Here is a 19152-nt window from a genome sequence, read left to right as displayed (position 1 = left end):
CGGGGGGAGGCGGGGCCTGCCGGGAACGGGCTCAGCGCTGCCCCCGCCGCTGCGCCCGCCCCGCCCGAGCCGCCCGGACCGCGGGCCGGGGAGGGGCGGGCGCGGCGGGGCGGGTGGCGCGGCGGGCGCGGCCGAGCGGGCGCCCTCCCCCCGCGGGCGGCCCGCCCCCCCCGCCGCGGCGGCAGGTGGGAGGCTCCGCGCGCCAAGGTGGGGCCGGTGCGCCGCGGGTTTGACGTGTGCGAGTGCACATGGTGCGGCGGCGGCGGCGGGCGGATAATAAGCGAGCGCGGCCGGGGCGATGCCATTGCTCTGAGTCACCGCGGGCGCGCGGAGCTCCCGCTCGCAGCGCCGCCGAGCCGCGGGGCGCAAGACCCGGCTGAGTCACCCCGCGCCGGGAAAAGGGGCGGCCGGTGTGTGGTGGTGGTGGTGGTGGAGGAGGAGGTTGGGGGGGCGGAGGAGAACTGCTCCGCCTGCAGCCCCCGGGCCCGGAGCCGCTCCGCCGGCGGGGCGAGTTTCGCCGGGCAGCGCGGAGAGAGGACATCGGCGAGCGCCCGCTTGCGCGCACGGCTCTGCTCCCGCCGCGCCGCCGAGTCCTGCCTTCCCGTCCCGTCCCGCAGGCGCTCGGCTGCCAACTGAGCCACTTTTATCATCATTGTTATTATTTTTATTTTTATTATCTCTTTATTTTTATATTTTTCTTTTTTTTTAATTTTTTTTTTACCTTTCCCCCCTCCACTTTCTTCCTCGTCTCCAAAGCCGTTTTTATTATTTTTGTCTCTCTCCGCGGCGAGCGTTGGGAGGCGAAAGGCAAGAGCCGAAGAGGTCGGGAGGGAGAAGGGGGCGGGGAGACGACGAGGGAGCGGCGGGTGTCGGTGTGGGAAGGCGGGGACGCGGCTCCCCCGGCCCGACCTCGGACCATGTACCAGGACTACCCCGGGAACTTCGACACCTCCTCCAGAGGCAGCAGCGGCTCCCCAGGACATCCCGAGACCTACTCGAGCGGCGCAGCCCAGCAGGTAGGGCCGGGCGCTGCCCCTCTCCCCCGGTGCCTCCGGGGGCGGCTCCGAGCGCTCCCGGGACGGGAGTTCACCGCCACGCCCGGGGAGCGGCCGGCGCTTCCTCCGCGGCGGAGGCACGGGCGCCCGGCGGAGAGGCGCCGGTGGCGGTGGCGCAGGCGGTGCCGGGGCGCGGGGCTGCCCGCAGCCGCCGCTCCGTCCCGCCGCCCTTAGCGGGGCGCTTCGCTTTCCTTCCCTCCGTGTCCGCCCGCCCCGGAGCGGGTGCCGCGACGCGTCCGGAGGGACGCTGACCGGAGTTCCTCGCCTGTCGGGCCGGGAGTGCTGCGGGAGGCACGGCCTGCCCCGAGCGGGGACGTGCGGTGAAGGAGCGCCCGGCGGGCAGTGTCCGCTGGCCCGGCCCCAGGCGGAGCGGAGCGGCGTGGCCGGGTGCCGGTGCCGAGCCCCCGCCTGTCGGCCGGGCACCCGCGCAGCGCCGGGCCGGGACCCGCTCGGCAATCAAAGGTCTCCTACGGGCGACTTCTCTGCGAGGTCGGTAACGCGAATATAGGGGCGCACCGAACTCTTCCTCCTTCCTGCTTTTGTTCTCATTGGGAGCTTCTCGCTGTCCACGTTCATCGCGCCTGCCCGGGTGGTGCCCGGGGTTCGCCCGCAGCACTTTGGGCGGCTTCGCTGGGACTTTGGGAGGTGCCGCCCGAGTTATTCACGGAGCTGTCGCAGCCGCCGTGGAACACGGCGGGATGGCTGGAAGCGGGCTCTGAGTCTTTCCAGCGCCTGCGGTTGTCTGCCCGCTTCTCCCCCGTTAAACTTTGTCTCCGAGGCGCTGACAGTCTCCTTGCTTTGCCACGGGGCCCACGCTGGCAGCCCCGGGCCGGCGGCGTGCCGCCGTGCTCAGCGCTCTGCCCGCCCGCTCCTTGGTTCCGCCGCCGCTCTCCGGCCGGCCGCGGCTCTTTCCGAGCCGGAGTTTCCCGGGCTCGCCGGAGCGCTCCCCGCGCTCCCCGGCCCCGCTCCCTACTCAAGCCCCACTACCGGGCGGCGCTTCGAGGATGGGGGATATTTCCTGTGGAAGCGGCGTGAATTCACGGACCTGAAAGCCCAGTCTTGTGGTTTGGGTTTTTTCCCTTTCATTTTCCTAAGAAAATACCTCGAAATTACTTATATGCCTAGATCGACTAAATCTACCACTTCTGGGGAAGGCATTACACAATCGGACCAGTTATACAAACCTGGGTTATTTCATAACTTGTTTACATCAGCTGGCCCAGCCTCACTCTTTTTTTGCCTTTTCGGAGTTGGGCTTCTGACCCCCCCCCACCCCCCTTTTTCTCACAATATTATTTCTTGTGTGGCTTCTACGAGCGTACTGGCCGTGTGAGCACAGTGTGGCCTTCGCATCAAGGAGTCATAGGATAATTAAAAGAGAAAAAAAAAATAAAAAAAGGAAAAAAGTCCAGTCTTAAACTCTGCCAGCCGTACCAGCCCGTGACATTCCTCACATTAAAGAAGTTTTACCAGAAATTACTCGCTGCCGCTCCCCGCCTGCTCCAAACGCATCTCGCTGGTGCCCTCTGCGGGCTGCAGGCTGGGGTTTCCAGGGATTCTGGCTCCGATAAAGCTTATTCCCTGGTTTACAGTAAACGCTAGGACAGGGTGGGGGAGCGGGAAAGGGGCCTGACAAGCTGGGAACGCCCGGCGAAACTGCAAATTCTCACTCTCCCTTTCCTGCTGTGATTGAACAGCTGCTCTGGCTTCAAGCACTTGCTGCAGGAGGTCGAGAAACTCCGTCGCCGCTTCACGTTTGAGCTGTCACAGTCCGAGCAGTAACTGGGTTTTCCCCTTTTTCTGGGGCTCCACGTCTTCCCCAGGCAGCTGGTGTGCGTGCCGTCTGATCCGGGGAGCAGAGCCCCGTTTCTAGGGTTACTATCTGAAACAGGGCTTTGAGCAGGACGTTGGCTTAGCGAGAACATAAATGTTTTCTTTAAGAATCCGGGAGATTTCTCAAGGCCTTGTGCTCCGTTTTTCCCTTGATCCTTACAGATGTTGTAGATTAGGATCAAATGTAAGCGTTGCCTTTACCCTAGCAGTTGGGCTGTTCTGCTGATTCTGGTCTATGGAGATCTGCAGTTTTATCACTACAGAAAATATGCATTGCTGAAATTTTTTCTTTATTGTGTTCTCTTTTTTTTTCCCCCAAAAGCAAGAAAAGATGCATCAGTCACATGCTTAAATGGAAACTGTTGTCTCTGAGCCAAAACTTTGATGCTTTTTAATTATTTTTTCCCATACAGGACAGTACTGGAACATTTTTCTTTTAAGTTGCGTGTCATGCTATTTTCCTAATCACTGACTTGCCATGTGGTAAACATAGACTTTAATGGGAAGAGTTTGTGTACTCTTTCAGAGTGGTCAAGTTTCCCCTGAGATTTTATAGCGTTGTGTCCACTTTTCCTTCGGGGAGATGTTCAGCATAGGAGAGCCACAAGGGTCTTGTATTTATTGTAAGATCTATCACATATACCCTGTATTTGGTAACTGAGTAATGTTGAAGATGCTCTAGGATTTTTCTCAGTTGCTTTGTTGTTGGGTTTGATTTTTTTTTTTTCCCAGCCATTATATCCGTTTCTCGACTGGTTTCTGGTGCTGCCCAGCACAGTTACAGATGGCAGTGAAGGTCCATAGTGGACCAAAGAACACAGCAGGGTGCTCTATAGAAACCTTTTATATAAATCTTAAGGTGGAGAAAAGAAACACAAAGCCAAAGCTTGAAATGTCCCCGTGCTGTCTGTGCTGCTGAGTTGTGAGCTACTAACGTAGTCTGCCCCTGCTTGTGGCAGGACTCGCTGGAGCCTCCCCCGACTGTGGATCTGAGACGGCTCTCATCCAACCCCATATTTTTAAGGCAGAGCAGAGACTGACCTCAGTTCTTGGCACACTTAATAACAGGACTCTTTCTGTTTGCTGTTTAGTTGTTGGGGTTTTTTAATGATACCTTCGTGTGTGTTTGCTTGGGTCAGGAGGGGAGCGGTGGGTTCGTGGCTGAGCGCGTGCTGCGTGTGTAGCCCTGCAATCTGCCTATCGCCTCATCTCTCTCTAGTGCACTGAACTCTTGTAGAGAGGAACAACTGAAAGCTGGCACAGAGCTGCTTCCAGGAGCCTCTCGTGGGTCAGGAGAGGAGAGCTGTGCATGTCCTGAGAGGAGAAGGCAACAGGGGGTCTGAAAAGTGGGGAGGTGGGTGAGGGCAGGCAGTGCTCTCAGCCTGGCAGGGGCATTGCCCCTCTCTGAAAGGAGGAGGGATGAGGAGAGCAAAGAAGGGGCTGCAGTTTGGGGGAAGTTCTGGCACTTCTGTGTGAGGAGGCTGGTGCTCAAAGGGGCCATGCAGGGGAGGGACAGGGGAAAAAAAAATGATGCTGCCACTGCCACCAGCAGCACCCCAGAGGTCAGAGCTGATGGCACTGGGCAGAATTGGGGCCCAGCAGCATTTTGGCATGGCAGAGCTGATCTGGTGCAGTGTCCTAGCAGGGAAAGCAAGGTAGGTGGGGAAAGCCTGATCAGTCAGGAAGAATTGCTTGTAAAACCTGGTGTTGGACTGAGCACACTGTGTCTGAAGACTCAAGCTGCCACAGCAGTGTGTCCCTTTAATATCCAGGAAAATGTGTCCCTTAGTTATCCAGGAAAAATACTGCCTTTGGAAAGTACAGAATACAGGTTTAGGGTTTTTTATTTCTAAGATATTTTGAGTTATTAGAAGGGAAGCTGGTGACAGAGATGGGGCATGGCAGAGAGGAACTGGTCTCTTCCCCCCAGGTCTGCAGGCAAGCATTGTGAAGCTACAGAGGGATGTGGCTGAACTGAGCAACTCCCCTTTGCTAACCTGGAGACCTCTGCTAGATTTACAGAAGGATGCTAGGTTGAATACAGGAGTGAATAGAAAGAGCACTTGCTTAGTCAATACTTGGAGCCTGATTTTTATGTCAGATTCTGATTTTTATGTCAGGTATTTTATGTGGTTGATTTAGTGGTGGAACTGACTCTCACAACCTCTGTTAGGAATTTTTAGCATGTTGTTGGGTGTTGGAGGCAAAGGTTAGCTCTGGAATGCCAGTGGTGTCTCTATGGCAAAGCACCAGAAGCTCTCTGGATGTTTCACAGTCATTGCTTTGTAGAGTCCCTGCAGGGAAGACAGGACATTTCCTCTCTGCTTTTTGGACATGAAAGGGAGGGTGGTGGCACAGATAGGCAATGGTCGTGGTAGGAGCCGCTTGCGGATCTGGAAGTAGGGCTCACATCCCTTGAGTTTGGTTCGTGGTTCAACTGGGCTCGCACTTCCTCCCTTCTGATGAGGTTTAGGTCCACTTGTGTTCTGGTTATGGAGGCACCAACACATCCTCTACTGTGCCATGTGGCCTACACCATGCAGAGCAAAGGAGGGGATTTGCACTCATAAATTCTGATGCAGCGTTGACAGTTTGTGGCTTAGAGCCTCTTTAACTAATTGGAGGAGGTGACATGGACTCTGAAATGTGGGATGAACTGAGGCTGTGTTGGACTCAAGCTCCAAGTGAATCTCTGAGGTGCTGTTGGGGGTTTTGCCAAAGGTCTTGGTACCAATGTCATCCTCTCTGTGTAATTTCCCCGCCTGCTTAACTTGACTCACTCCTTCCTTGCTAGATTTTGAGCTGTTCAGAGGTGTAAGTCAGCAGTTGGCAGTATTCAGACTGGCTCTCCTGGTCTTCAGGTCTTGGCAGCTCGCTAGTGCTGGCCTGAAGTGCTGCAGCTATCAGCATGTGAAATACTATTTGCAGTAGCCTTGGTTTAACAAAGCTCTTAAGGTGCTTGACTAGGCACACCCTGAAAAGGAAATCTATGTTGGTGTCCCTTATCTGGGACGCTTACCTGAGCTGAGGTCAGGCTGATGCAAGGGCTCTCGCTCCTCTGGTGAGCCAGGTTGTTGACCCAAGAATGTGCCTTTCTCATGGAGTCATTTCAAGGCTTACAGACCAGTGGTGGTAACAGCTGTGGGTCCTACAAGCCCTGTCCCTTGCTCAGTGATTGCTGGAGCAAGGCCTGTCTGTCAGTTAATTCCAGTCTAACCATTGAAAGCCTCCTGAAGGAGCTCAGCATAGACAAAAACATTCTTTCTCTCCTGCTTCCCCCTCCGGGGACAAGTGATTGTTTTCCTTGCAATTTAGTGCCAGCATATTATCCAGATGGATTTACCTCTGTCTGAAAGAAGGTGTACATGTATTTTGGAGGCGATCATTACCTGCTGCCTTGGTTTTACTGCTGCCTTGTTTTGTCTAGACAGTGCAGAGAGCTGCAGGGAACTTGTCCGATCTGAATCCTAAGACCTACTTTATAGGCTGCTATTAAAATACATATCCTCGCACGTAACCATCTCAGGGCTGGGCTCCTCGGTGAGCACAGAGCTACTGAAGGAGAAGCAGGCTGCTGTTCTTGCCATACCAAGCCCTACGTGGACCAAGCCCAAATTTCAGGGCAATCCTTTGGTGAAAGGAGGCTTTGTTCTGCTTGGTAATGGCATTTCAGAACTGAAGTTTCTCTTCCTTTTCTTTGGGCTTGAAGAGAAGTGTTTCTCTAGAAACTCTGTAATTCCCCTTTTGCTCCCTGCCAGAAGGAGTGGTGGGCACTGGCAGGAGGTGGCAGCAGTGGGCATGGTGCTGGGGAGGGGAGGCTGGGTTAGGGTATGCTGGGGAGCTGTGGGGGGGAAGAGGAAAGGGGTTGGGAGAGGGCAGGGCTGCTCTGGAGGGGAAGTGCCTGAGCCCAGTGCCTTCCTCAGGGGTTGTGGCAGGCAGGGGCAGCTTAAGATGCTGCAGAGCTGCAGCGGCAGCTACTGGTGTTCTTGCTTCAAGTGCCGCTTTGATCCTCACCGGTGCTGCTCCTGAGGGCCTAGCTGGTTTTGGAGTAACCACTTATGTTCTGCTCTCATTGACTGTTTCTTCTGTGCTCTCTGTCCCTTTTCTCCTCTGCCTTTTCTCCTAGAAATTTCGAGTAGATATGCCAGGATCAGGCAGTGCTTTTATCCCTACGATCAACGCCATCACAACCAGCCAAGACCTGCAGTGGATGGTGCAGCCCACCGTCATCACCTCCATGTCAAGCCCTTACTCCCGCTCGCACCCCTACAGCCACCCGCTGCCCCCGCTGTCCTCGGTGGCCGGACACACGGCTCTGCAGCGTCCTGGGGTCATCAAAACCATCGGGACCACCGTGGGACGGAGACGGAGAGATGAGCAGGTAACTGCAGTGCCTTGGAAACAGACGTACAGAGACTTGCCCCCACTCCCTCACGAGATCTCCCAGCACTGCAGGGGAGCACTGAGGTCCATCGCTGGTGCTGTTCACATGCTGGGGTTTCTTAGGGTGGTGGAGGGTGTAAGCTGGAGGGTGACTTTTATTGCTGCCTCCTCATCATATGGTGAGATTTACCCAGTCTTCATCCAACACTTTGCACTGCCAGCCCGCATTGCGGCTTGGTTTCAAAAGCAGGTGAAACTCTGAAGTTGAGCCCTGGGTTTCAGTTTGAGTGTCTCTGCCGCTCCAGGCAGAAGGAAACCTCCAAGAAAGCAGAGCAGCTTTCATGTAGGTCCTTTACAAATCTGACACCAAATTACATCAGCTAGTGTTTTCTGTCAGCTCTGTAGCTGCTAGCACAGCTCCAGTCTCCATTTGTGTGATGCCCCCAGTCCCAGCCAGCAGCACGCAGGGAGGAACAGCTTCCCTAGAGCACCTCAGCTCTAGTATGAAGAGCCTTCTGGAGGACTGGAGTCTAAATCCATCTTCCCACTACAAACCTGTAATTGCTTGATCTTTTTGCAGCAGTTTGATGGGGATCCCATAAGAGATTTTTCTGCTCCAAACCCAGAGGTATTTTTGTAACTGGCATGAGGTGGCTTGTACCACTGCTGCCCTGTGCTCAGCCTCCTAATGGGATTATCAGGCTGGGACCCTGGATCTGGTGGACTAGGTGCAGGCATCTTATCTTCTGGAAATCAGCACTGTTGTTCTCCTCTTAGTAAGAATCAGCCTTCTCCAGGGCTGTCTGGTGAACAGCTATTCACAGTGCTAGGCTGATTTCTCTTTGAGTTTAGTCAGATCTATTTTTTTTTTTTAATCTCCCCAAGTTGTTCCCAAGCAGCATTTGTGTGGGTCGCTGTGGAGCAGCGCAGTGAGACACACGGCGCACCCTCCAGACACGAGCGCGAGCTGTTGCGTGAGGTCTGTTTCTAATAAGACTCACCAGCCCTACTTTTACTTCTACGTCATCTGTTTTGATTCGCAGTCTGATTATTTTATGTGAAGTTGCTGTCTGGTTTAGGCCCAGGAGGTTAAAGTCAGAGTTTAGCAGTACCTCTGTGTGGGGAGCTGGTATGGCTGCAGTGAGGTCCCATTTCTGGGAGGAAGGATGGAGTAGCCGTGGTGGTTCGGTACGTCCCAGCCTTTTCCACCAGCTGGAGCTACTTCCCTGTTCCCTGCATGCAGGGCTGGTGTCCAAAGGCAAAGAAAGTCTCACAGAGCTGGAGGAATAATTAGCAACAACTAATTTGTTTGACAAATGCTGCCTCTGTGTTCACAAATTGGCCGTGAAGAGATCACCATATTCTCTGCTTTATTTGTTGTTCAGAGTTATTTGCTGAAGGATGCCTGCCAAGCAATTCCTGGCCTGTGGCTTGTTTGCAAGCCGTTCATTGTGGGTCATTCAGAGCCAAGTCCTTTTGATTAGACACGTGCTAAGGCAGTACCCGGGCTCTTTGCTGTGGCCCTTTGGCTCAGGTTTCCAGGGCTGGTGCTTTGAACACCACATCGGAGTGCCTTTTTGGAAAACCCTGTGTAACACTTTATGAAAAGAGCCTGTTTTGATGAACGTTCCTGACAGCGAATGCACGTATTGGGCTTGGACAAGCTACGAATAACGCATACAGCAGGGGCACAGAGTGCCAAATCCAACCACTTTCAAACAAATCCAGCAACCACTGATGGAATATTCCTTTTTAGACCTGGTAAAATGTTAAGAACATCCAGATTAGGGGCTACTGCCCTGCCCGTGCAATTTTTGCAAAGCAGTCTTTGAAACAGATAATTTTTAAATTACTGAAGATCTTTGTAGCAGAAAATTTACTCCAAACATATTTCAATGAGATCTGTGCTTCCAAAGCATGAAAAGGCTCTTGAAAATTCTACACAGGGGCCCCAAGTCAGCATAGCTTCTGTGTGCATGCTCAGTGCTTTTCCATACTGAAGATATTTGTGTGGTGGGCAGAGCTGTAGCAGGGACAGCAGTGCCTGCAGGGGCTCCTTCCTGGGGGAAATATTCTGCCCAGCTGAATGGAGCTACCACCAGCCTTAGGATGGACATTGTGAGCTGCTGATGGAAAAAGCTTTTGGGCCTAAATTCTGTGTTCTGCAGTTCTAGAATTGCTTGTGTTGCTCAGTGAGCATCCAGGGGCTCATGTTACATGCAGGTGAAATCACAGGCACAAATCAGATCCTGAAAAAAGCAGATATGAACGAGCTGAATGCCCAGAGGCTGAAGTTAACTTACTGAAACTGCAAACATCAAAATTAGGGAGATAGAGCAAGCCAAAACAAACTAGGCTGAGGTTGGAGTAAAACTAACACTAAAAAGAAAAGATAGTAAAATTGTGAATGTCTCATTTGTGATATTGACAATCCGTGAAGTTATTAAAATTGAAGCTCCTCTGAAGAGGAGGAGCTAGGTAATGTTTCTTACCATTCTCTGCTGGCACTCTGTGAGATGTGACATGTGCTTTGCCAGGTGTCAGGGTTTTGCTTTCATTTACAGTCACCAGGCCAGAGTCCCTGCAGCACACACGGGCTGGGTGAGGCTGAAGTGTAGGGCACAAGGTTGGAGTCAAGGGCTTGGCACGTGCCCTGGATCCCCGTGGCTCCCGCTGGATCCCCGTGCTGCTCTGTCTGCATGGATCCTGCACATTGGGTGCAACATCCACTCGCTCTGTGCCCTGCTGAACTGGCTCCTTGGCTATGGCCATGGCCTAAACCTATCTGCTGCTGCTGGGGTTTTAAAGCCTTGTCTCAAACCCCCAGAACCAGGCATAGCTTTGACCAGGTCTTGTGAGCTCCCATTCACTTCCTCTGGTTTCGCAAGAGTGTAGCTGGATGAGTTTCTATGGAATTGCTCCTGATTTACATCAGTGAGGATGTCAGCTGGCCTCAGGAAGCCCTTGATATCACTGGAGCCTTGCCTGCTGATGCAAGAAGCAGTGTGTTATCTCGCTGAGTGCTCAAAAATCTGAGGTCAGATTTTTGGGTGGTATAAATCATTGTTGCTTCACGGACTTCATGGGAGCTCTGCTGATTTCTCTGTCTCCCCCTATACACCATCCCGACCTTCAAGAGATCAACTATTTTTGTGTGGGAAGGAGCAGATATTTCCTTTCAAGAAAGAGGCACTTACAACATCGTGCTCTGGTTTTGCTTAATGTACCACCCAAGTTGTGAAACAATCAGAGCATCTTTTATCTGTTTGGCCTTGGTGCAGATTCACTGTCCTCTTACACAATCTTCTCCCTGTGCCCTGCTCCTTCTCCTCTCCCTTCTGCTAAGACCTGGTGCAGGCAGAGATACTGTGTGCTTTCATCTTCTGCTGACATCAGTGACGAGGGGGAGTGCTCAGCATCCTGCTGGATCAGGCTTTTTTCCTTTGCATTGTGGTTAAATACTCACAAACTTAAAGGAATGCCTTGCTCAGATCTGATGGATTTTCTTGGCACTTGCCCACAGCTGTCGCCTGAGGAAGAAGAGAAGCGAAGGATCCGGAGAGAGAGGAACAAGCTGGCAGCTGCTAAGTGTCGTAACAGGCGTCGAGAGCTAACAGAGAAACTCCAGGCGGTACGTGCCCTGCGTGCATTTCTTCTTCCTTGTCACACACCCTTCCAACCAGCTCCAAGGGCATTGCTCTTCCTCCACCAGCACATTGGAGGAAGATGCTGCAAACACACTCTGCCTTCTTCATCCGAGGCTACCCAAGGGTACTGCTCCTACATCAACAGCTGCTGATGAGGGGGACTTGGTCCTGGAGCTTAGGACCCTAAAATTCTTTTGCTCAGTGCCCAAAATGTCCTAGGAGCTCTGTTGCCTTCTTGCCTCTCAACTAGCACAAGTCTTCCTGACTCTGGTCATCTTTCATAAGACACTGTGTGCCTAAAGGCAGGTTTTGAGGACAAGAACACTGAAGAGGAAGGATCACCTGAAAGCTGTAGAAAACAAGGGAGATGTTATGTGTACCTGTCAGAGCTATACCCTTTAGGCTTACTCCTCCTTTGGAGGTGGGGTAGTAACTGACTTCCTTCCAAAAGGAAGCAGCACAGAGATGTGTGCCCTGATGCTGTACAAGTAATAATTAGTAAAGCTGGAGAAGGTAGAGCTGAGCATAAGAACCAAGGGGTAAGGCACTGGTTGAAGAGAAGACAAGATTGGATTGTGTGAAATAAGCTGAAGGAAAGGCTCCAGTGCTCCTGGTCAAGAACCAGCCTGGCTTTATCCAATGATCTTGTTAACAAGCACAGCAGCAGTGAAAGCACACCTGTGAAATGTGCTGCTGCCTCAAACTAGGAGGTGTTCTCAGTGGAGGGGAGGCAAGACGGCCTATAGAGATGTCGTGACTAAGGTGATACAAGTGAGAGGAGTGTGCAAAGTGGTTAGTCATGTCCTGAAGGGCTGAGTGTGAGTTTTGTGAAGTTATGAGCTCCTCACGTGGGAAGGTCCTAACTGCTCCCAGGCTGACTGTGATCCATCTGCGTGATGTGACCACAGGAAAGATAAATGTATTAATAGTGGATGCATCAGTGTTGGTCCTTTGGGCAGGAGTTAGACAAGTGTCAGACCTAAACTGGAATATGCACTACAGAAATAAAATGGAAACAGTTTCAAGACTGCTATATACTACCACTGTCAAAGTGAAAAGAATTTTACTAGTCTAACATGAAAAAACAATGGAAGGAGATCAGGGTCCTCTGCTAAAGTGTCTGTCAGGCAGACAGCAAGGGAGAAGACTGAAGTCACAGGCCAAGACAGAGTGGCAAAAACTAGCCATCAGAAAATTAAGGCAAGTTCACGAGATTCTTTATAACATTTATAATACCTTAGATTGGCGATGTTTGGGAATAGCCTACAAATAGGCACGTGAAACACAAGATGCTTGTCTGGCAGTGACCTGGTGTCTGCTTGGCTCATGAAGAGTCTGGGGTGTATCTGCCTGTGCCAGATGGGATCTGGACTTGGTGGCCCTGTTCCAGGTGAGGAGTAGTTTCAGAGCCTTTGCTATTTTATTTATTTATTCCCCTTTTGTCTGCAGGAAACTGAAGTACTGGAGGAGGAGAAGTCGGTGCTGCAAAAGGAGATCGCTGAGCTCCAGAAGGAGAAGGAGAAGCTGGAGTTTATGCTGGTGGCTCACAGCCCTGTGTGCAAAATCAGCCCCGAGGAACGTCGCAGCCCACCATCCAGCAGCCTCCAGAGCATTCGGACTGGAGCAAGTGGAGCCGTGGTGGTGAAGCAGGAGCCTGTGGAGGAAGAGATCCCATCTTCCTCTTTGGTCCTTGACAAAGCCCAGAGGTCTGTCATTAAGCCCATCAGCATTGCTGGAGGTTTTTATGGGGAGGAGGCACTCAACACTCCCATTGTGGTGACCTCAACACCAGCCATCACTCCTGGCTCTTCCAACTTGGTGTTCACGTACCCCAACGTGTTGGATCAGGAGTCTCCTCTCTCCCCTTCTGAGTCCTGCTCCAAAGCTCACCGGAGGAGCAGCAGCAGTGGGGACCAGTCCTCAGATTCCTTGAACTCTCCCACCTTGCTGGCGTTGTAATCCCCCTGCGGCCCCCCATTTTGCCAGTGTGTTACATCCCCCACAGCACCATGGGGGGAGCCCCCTCCGTGGGATTAGAGACAGGCACAGGATCGTTCAAGCACAAGGGCAGCAAGAACAAGGATGGGGAAGTGCTACAGCTCCAGGAAGGAGAGTGAGGACCAACGCCAGCTCCCTGGAGGCAGGAAACGGCAAGGGTGGGACTGACGCCAGGGCTGTTTGGAGAGGGTGATGTCCGCTCTGTAGGGACTGCCTTGGAAAGCTCTTTGTGGCCGTAGTGGACCTGGGGAGCGCTCCTGGCCAGGACTGAAGGCGAGCTGCAGACAGTTGCTAGTCGTCCCTTTCCTTTGTGGATTGACTGGAGCAGTTGTGCTCTGTGCTTAAATCATTCTGGGTAGTTGATCTTACAACTTCTCTCTTGCGTGCTCGCTCGCTCTCTTTCTCTTTGCATATAATTTCCAATGTTGTCGATCCCATTACATTTCACTCAGTTGCTCTGAACTCTGAAGTCTAATTAGGATCTTTGCTCTTGGGAATAGCTGTGGGAAACACGTAGGGTTGCCCAGACAGGAGGATGACAGCTGGAAGGACCAGGAGATAAGGGGGACCAAGAGGAGCCCAAGAGCTCAGCAGCAAGGGCAGACCTTGTAGTCTCTAGCCTGAGGCACACAGACAGAAGAAGTCTCATGGTGAAACCTTTCTTTTTAAAAATGTGGATGTATTTATCCCCTTGGGCTCCTCCAAAAACCAAGTTAGCATCTCAGGGCCAAAGTAGCATCAGAAAAGCTGCTGGGCTGGCACTTACCAGTCACTGGCAGGGTTTTACCCTAGTTTGCTGGATATCAAGTCTGCTGCTTGTTGTTTACTTTTCCTGGGCTGCCTGCTGTCTAGGGAGTATTACATCTTCCTTCCCATCAGGGCTCCTGACTCAGAGGCTGATCTCTTCCTGTTAGTAAATCTTCCCCTCCCCTTGGCCATATTTGCAGAACATGGTACAAAAAAAAGAGGTGGCACCAGATGCCTATAAATCTAGGATGGAGACAGGCAGCAGCTGAGACAGTGAAATTAGCTGGCTGTACCCTTGCTGATTTTTTCATTGTTGGGAAACAAAGCAGCACATATCTACCAGCACAGCACAGGCCACAAGGCCCCAGCTCCTGACCAGGCAGGAATGGCATGGATAAAGTTTGACCTGTTTGAACTAAAACAGAGCTTCTGACAAGCTCTGGCAAATGACAAATTGACAGCTGAGGAAAATCGATTAGCGTTATTTGCACCTTGGTCTTTGGCCTCTGGTTTTTCTTTACATTTTCTTTGCAGATTGATCTTTTGTTGTGGTTGATTGGCCTGAAGACAAAGAATCAAACCAAAGGGCTCTTTCCCTAGTCTTGGGTCCTTCTCTAGCCTGTGGGCTTGACTGCTACTACTAAGTGCTCAGAGAGAGCACAAGCTCTCCAGTGCTCATGTTCACTACTGAAAATGTGTGTAATCTATTTCCACTTGGACCCAAGCTCAATTCCTATTGATATCAAAGTACTGGCAAACCATGACCCTGTGCACACTAGGACTGCCCAGCTTGCCAGCTAAACCACTTAGGAGATAGCTCTTTGGTCCTGCCTATTGAAGCTGTGGTGGCAGTTATTTATTTTTATTTAGTTTGTCTTTTATACACACGTACACACACACACATATATATATAGATATTTTTTTTTTTTAATCAGCTGAAACTGTGGCATTTCTTGTTCAGGCTGGACCTGGAGAAATGCAGCACACAATTATACAATTATAGGGCTAGTCATACGAGATGCAAAACTGCTGCAGTCCCCAGCAACTCCACTGGGAATTAATAGGTTTCAGTCTTGTGGAACTGGGACTTTACTCAGCAGGGCTGACTTCCCTCAAACTCTGGCCACTGCCCATTCCTTGAATCCATTCAATGGGACACTATTCTGGCTCTAAAGGTGGACTTTGGCTTTTTTATTATAACTATTATTTTTAACCCCAGTATTTACCAAACCTGCCAGAAATATGTGAGGGATCCTTTTTGCTTCATAAAGCTTATTGGATTCAGGCTTTTTCTATATTGCTTAAACACATCCAATTTGATATTGGTGCTAGCGATTTCAAATGGAGCTCACACAGTAAGTAAAATCAGTAAAGGAGTTGTATTGTCCTTACGTGTACATCAAAATTTCTAATAAAGTAGATCTTAAGTTTCCCATAGTTAGCACAAAGGATCCACTTTTCCTAGGGTTTTACAAAGATGATACCACTTTGGTGAAACTCCAGCTTCTCTGTTTCCATTTTGCCAAATGCTTGTTTGGGCCACTCTGGACTGAGAATCTAAAACTGTTAATAAAACATCTCTGTGTGTCATTTCCACACATTTTTGAGGAGAACAACCCTGACAAGTGGTGGGTGAGTTTTAAAATGATGCAGCTACTTTTGAGGCTAGCTGACCGGGACTGCTGTCTCCTGTGAGATCAGGAACATCCACCTCTTGTAGGGGTTTCAAGAAGTCAGCTGTCTCCTCAGATCTAACTGGTGGAACAACAAAAACCTACCTTTGCTTCTGGTCACTGAATCATTGCCAAAAGGAGCTGCAGCTGGTCCTTGTCCACTGCCCTCCTGCCTGGTTATTGACCTGCTCAGAGACAGAACAAGATGCTTCCCTTTCCTGACCTGTGATACTGATGGGAGCCATGTGAAACTCCTCAAAAAAGAGGGTTATTTTCCACTGTTTGGAAAAAGCCCCAGATACCTTGTGCCTGTCTGTTTTCCCCCTCAAGTCTCTCAAAGAATGTCTGTGTTGGGATTGCTGATCTCCAGCCTTTTGTGTTTTGTGGATCAGCCTTAACTTTTGTTGAGTTTCTGGCAGGCAGGTACAACTTCATTCCCATTTTGGTCTGGCCCCTACATTGTTCTTTTAATGTTTTCTGGTGTGCTCTTTGGGAACTGATTGTCCTTCCCATGCCCAAATGTTATTTTCCATGAGTACCTTCCCTGCTGATTCTTAAATGTAGTGTCTCCATGTTCTGCATGTAGTGGGGATATGGGAGCTGTTGTACCTAGTGCTGACAGAGTTGAAGTCAATGGAAAAAGGCCCAGGGAATTTCAGCTGGTATTGGGTCAGCCCCCTGGTGACTGGCCCAACAAAGCCTCTCCTAACATCCTAAATTAATCAATGCCAAACTGGGAGGAGTAGTAACAGCTGCATTGAAGGAAACATTCAGCTTCTAGGTGATGTTTGCCATTCCAGTTTTGCCCTCATTCCTCCTTCTCCTTTCCCAGTTGTGGCATTGCCTTTGTATATTCCTTTCTTGTTCATGTGGAGACTGGGTAAGTCTCAATCCACTTGTGGTGTGATGGGATTTGGGACCAACATGCTGGGGACAGTAGCTCTCTGTTATGTTTTTATAATTATTATTTAAATGATCTATTTAGTTCATCTGAACCTTTAATTTTGCTGCTTACTGTATGTAGGATCCACCTGGCCTTCATCCTAAATAAAAAGAAAAGAACAAAATGAAAACAAACCTAAGACACCTCCCTTCTCCCTGGTCTCTTATTATTTATTGGCAGGCAGCCGTCTTGTGCCTGCTCCAGCAGATCTGCCAGCCATTAATTTAACATCCACCCAAATCACATTCCTGGTGTTTGGTTGTTGCTTATTTTTTTCCCCTTTTGGTTGTTGCTTTTTTCATTTTAAAACAGACTTCTGAAATGTAAGAAATCTTACTGTCATGACACAAGATAATTTTCATTAGGAAGGCCAAGTCAAACATTTTAAGAGGTGGGGGGAACAATATTCATTTATTTCTTATTTATTTATCATGTTTACATCTTTTGTTTTTCTGTTCAGGACTTGGATATAATAAAGAAAGCATTAAAAATACTACAATCTTTTTTTTTTTTTTTAAGGCTAATAATTTTTTTTGATTCCTTAAATAAAATAATCTGAGTTTTGTTGTTGTCTGTATAAAATGTAAAAAGAGATATGTTTTTAAAGATGCATTATCATTCCTCTGTGAACAGTAGGTGGAGTTCAGGACAAATCTCAGAGTACAAGATAATAATAAAATCCAATCCTGTTTTACTTAATTGTTCCCCTCCTATCCTGTATGATTAAAGGGTTATTCCACTTTCTTGTTTGTGGTTACTTGATGTTAAAACCATATTAAAATGTGTAGGAAATAGGTATCCAATTGTTTTTGCTCAGTGAGAGGATAAACTGTTGTATATATCTTGATATCCTGTGTAGTTCAAAGTAACATCAGTAAGGGATAGTGCATCTTTATTAGAGAGATAAGTTACTAGTGTCACTAAAGTCTGCTTTAAGATCCTCAGATACAGAAAGGGCCTGGTTCTGATTCCACTCACGTGGGACAAACTGAAAGCATCAGCAGCTTTTTGCTGCTGTGAGGCAGGTGTCAGTAGTGAAATGAAGTCTCAGTGACTAACAGGTGACCATGAGGATTGTTGAAGGTTTGGGGGCGCCATTATCTTTTATTCCTCAGAAGTTTTAGATCATGGGTTTTCTTTTTTACTGTCTGTCTGCAGTGAAACAGTTTCTGCCACAGAGGTTCTTAAAGATGACTGCTGAAGTGGGACCTTTCTTTGCTCGTAGTGGTCTTGATGTCGTTCTTGCAGTCCTGGGGAATTTCAGCCCTGAGGCATTCTCTCTGGTGTTGTCTCTTTTCTGTTCTTGTTATTTTACTGAATTACAGGCCTACAGTATTTGCACTAAAACAAAAAGCTTGTTTAGAGAAAGCTTGCTGCTACAAAAGAAAGAACGTATTAAAATGGTTTTGCTTTTACAATTTTAACTGAGTAGCATTTTGTAGAATAAAATCAATCTAGACTGAAAAGAAAAAATGACTTTTCTTTTTTCCTCTGCACCTTCTCCCCCCACATTCCTTTCTTTTCATCCAATTCCTCAGTGGTATGATGTTCCCCCCTTCTCTTTTGGTGCTCAATTGTAATGATTGGCTGTATTGTTGACTATGCTGCTGAGAGTTATGACACTTGTAAATCTCGTTTTAATGACATTGTGGACACTTTTGTATAGCAAGAACTAACTGGAGTTCTCTCTGTTAATTGAAGTCATTAAAAAGCTCCCTTTGCCATGAACAATGACAAGCTCGCATGTTCCTTCACTGTGAACAAATGGGTCCAGCATTGCCAGGTGCCTGGCTGCAGCACAGTTCAAGGCTTCTTTCACAAGAGCAGCTGCAATCCCCACAGCTGCTACCTGTAACAATGGTAGATGGGGCAGAGGCTAGCAGAGCAGCCCACCTGGGCTAAAAGGCAAATAAAGCACTAATCCTTTCATCTTAGCTTCAAAAAGGAAAGGGATAGAGGTAAAAAATGTGTGCTGACTTTTTGTTGTTTGTTTTAAATCTCCTCAACCAGAAGGAATCAAAGCTTCTGCTCTGAAAACTTGGGGTGGGGAACAGCATGGTTGCTTCATTGGCGGCAAGGAGGAGGTTAAGATGGAATTCCCTTACATGCCTGGGGAAAACTTCAGCCTCTGGAGTGGAAGGAACTGAAGTATATCAGGTTAGGAGTGGAGGATGTCATATTCAAGTTCAAAATGAAACATCAGTGGGGAGGAGATGGGTGAATCATGGCCTGCCAAGCTGGCACCAGACCAAGCTTCTCCTTACTCATGGACTTCCTTTAGGAGTAACGTCTGCTCTGGTTTCCTGTTGGTCCCTGTCCCTTGGTTTTTCACTCTCTTTTTCACTTTTTTTTTCTTTTAACCCCTGTGTTCTCACAGCTCTGTGGGGAAGGAGATGAGAGATGTTGGATTAAGTTATGAAGTGTATGGAAACTATTTGTGAAGTTATAGGGAATGCTGGAGGTATCAGTCACCAGAAGAGGGAATACATGCACATGCCTGTGTGAAATGAGCTCAGCTCTCAGGAATCCATACTGTAGGAAAGTTGACATGAAATCAGCGTAAGAGGGTTTGAGCTTTAGAGCAGGACCCAGCCTTAGGGTTCTCTGCAGGGTCAAGGATGACACAGGGGTAAGGGAGAGTCGATGCGAAACTTTTTCTAAACGCACTTGTCTTGGTATGGCTAAAGGAAAGGGGGGGCATGGCAACTACAAGCAAATATGCCAAAGGAGCATCATCTCTTAATGTCTGTCTGCATTGGGCCTCGGGCACGGGGAAGTCCCCATTTGATCTCCTACTGCACACAAGCCTTCTCCAACGGGAGTGCTTCCAGGATCTCCTGCCTCTCCAAGGGCTTTCCCATTACGCTGCTGCA

At 49.6% G+C, this 19152-nt stretch overlaps 1 protein-coding gene across 1 annotated transcript; it reads left to right on the top strand.

Moving 5' to 3' along the window:
* The first annotated feature begins 439 nt into the window (after nucleotides 1–439).
* On the top strand, nucleotides 440–18010 carry FOSL2 (FOS like 2, AP-1 transcription factor subunit). The gene is made up of 4 exons (XM_058020992.1): nucleotides 440–1016; nucleotides 7015–7269; nucleotides 10795–10902; nucleotides 12368–18010. Exons 1-4 carry the CDS (start codon nucleotides 918–920, stop codon nucleotides 12875–12877), a joined length of 972 nt encoding a protein of 323 aa, XP_057876975.1. The 5' UTR covers nucleotides 440–917; the 3' UTR covers nucleotides 12878–18010.
* The last annotated feature ends 1142 nt before the right edge of the window (nucleotides 18011–19152 follow it).

The sequence above is a fragment of the Melospiza georgiana genome, chromosome 3 (assembly GCF_028018845.1).
Source record: "Melospiza georgiana isolate bMelGeo1 chromosome 3, bMelGeo1.pri, whole genome shotgun sequence".
Classification (NCBI taxonomy): domain Eukaryota; kingdom Metazoa; phylum Chordata; class Aves; order Passeriformes; family Passerellidae; genus Melospiza; species Melospiza georgiana.
The sequence above is the reverse complement of the archived record's forward strand: the minus strand, read 5'-3'. Positions and strand labels throughout refer to the sequence as shown.

What these genes read in the sequence shown, in the direction of transcription:
- FOSL2 (XM_058020992.1), top strand. Translation starts at nt 918, where the DNA reads ATGTACCAGGACTACCCCGGGAACTTCGACACCTCCTCCAGAGGCAGC. An exon ending in CGAGCGGCGCAGCCCAGCAG is followed by an intron (nt 1,017 to 7,014) that starts GTAGGGCCGGGC and finishes CTTTTCTCCTAG; the next exon opens with AAATTTCGAGTAGATATGCC. An exon ending in TAACAGAGAAACTCCAGGCG is followed by an intron (nt 10,903 to 12,367) that starts GTACGTGCCCTG and finishes TTTTGTCTGCAG; the next exon opens with GAAACTGAAGTACTGGAGGA.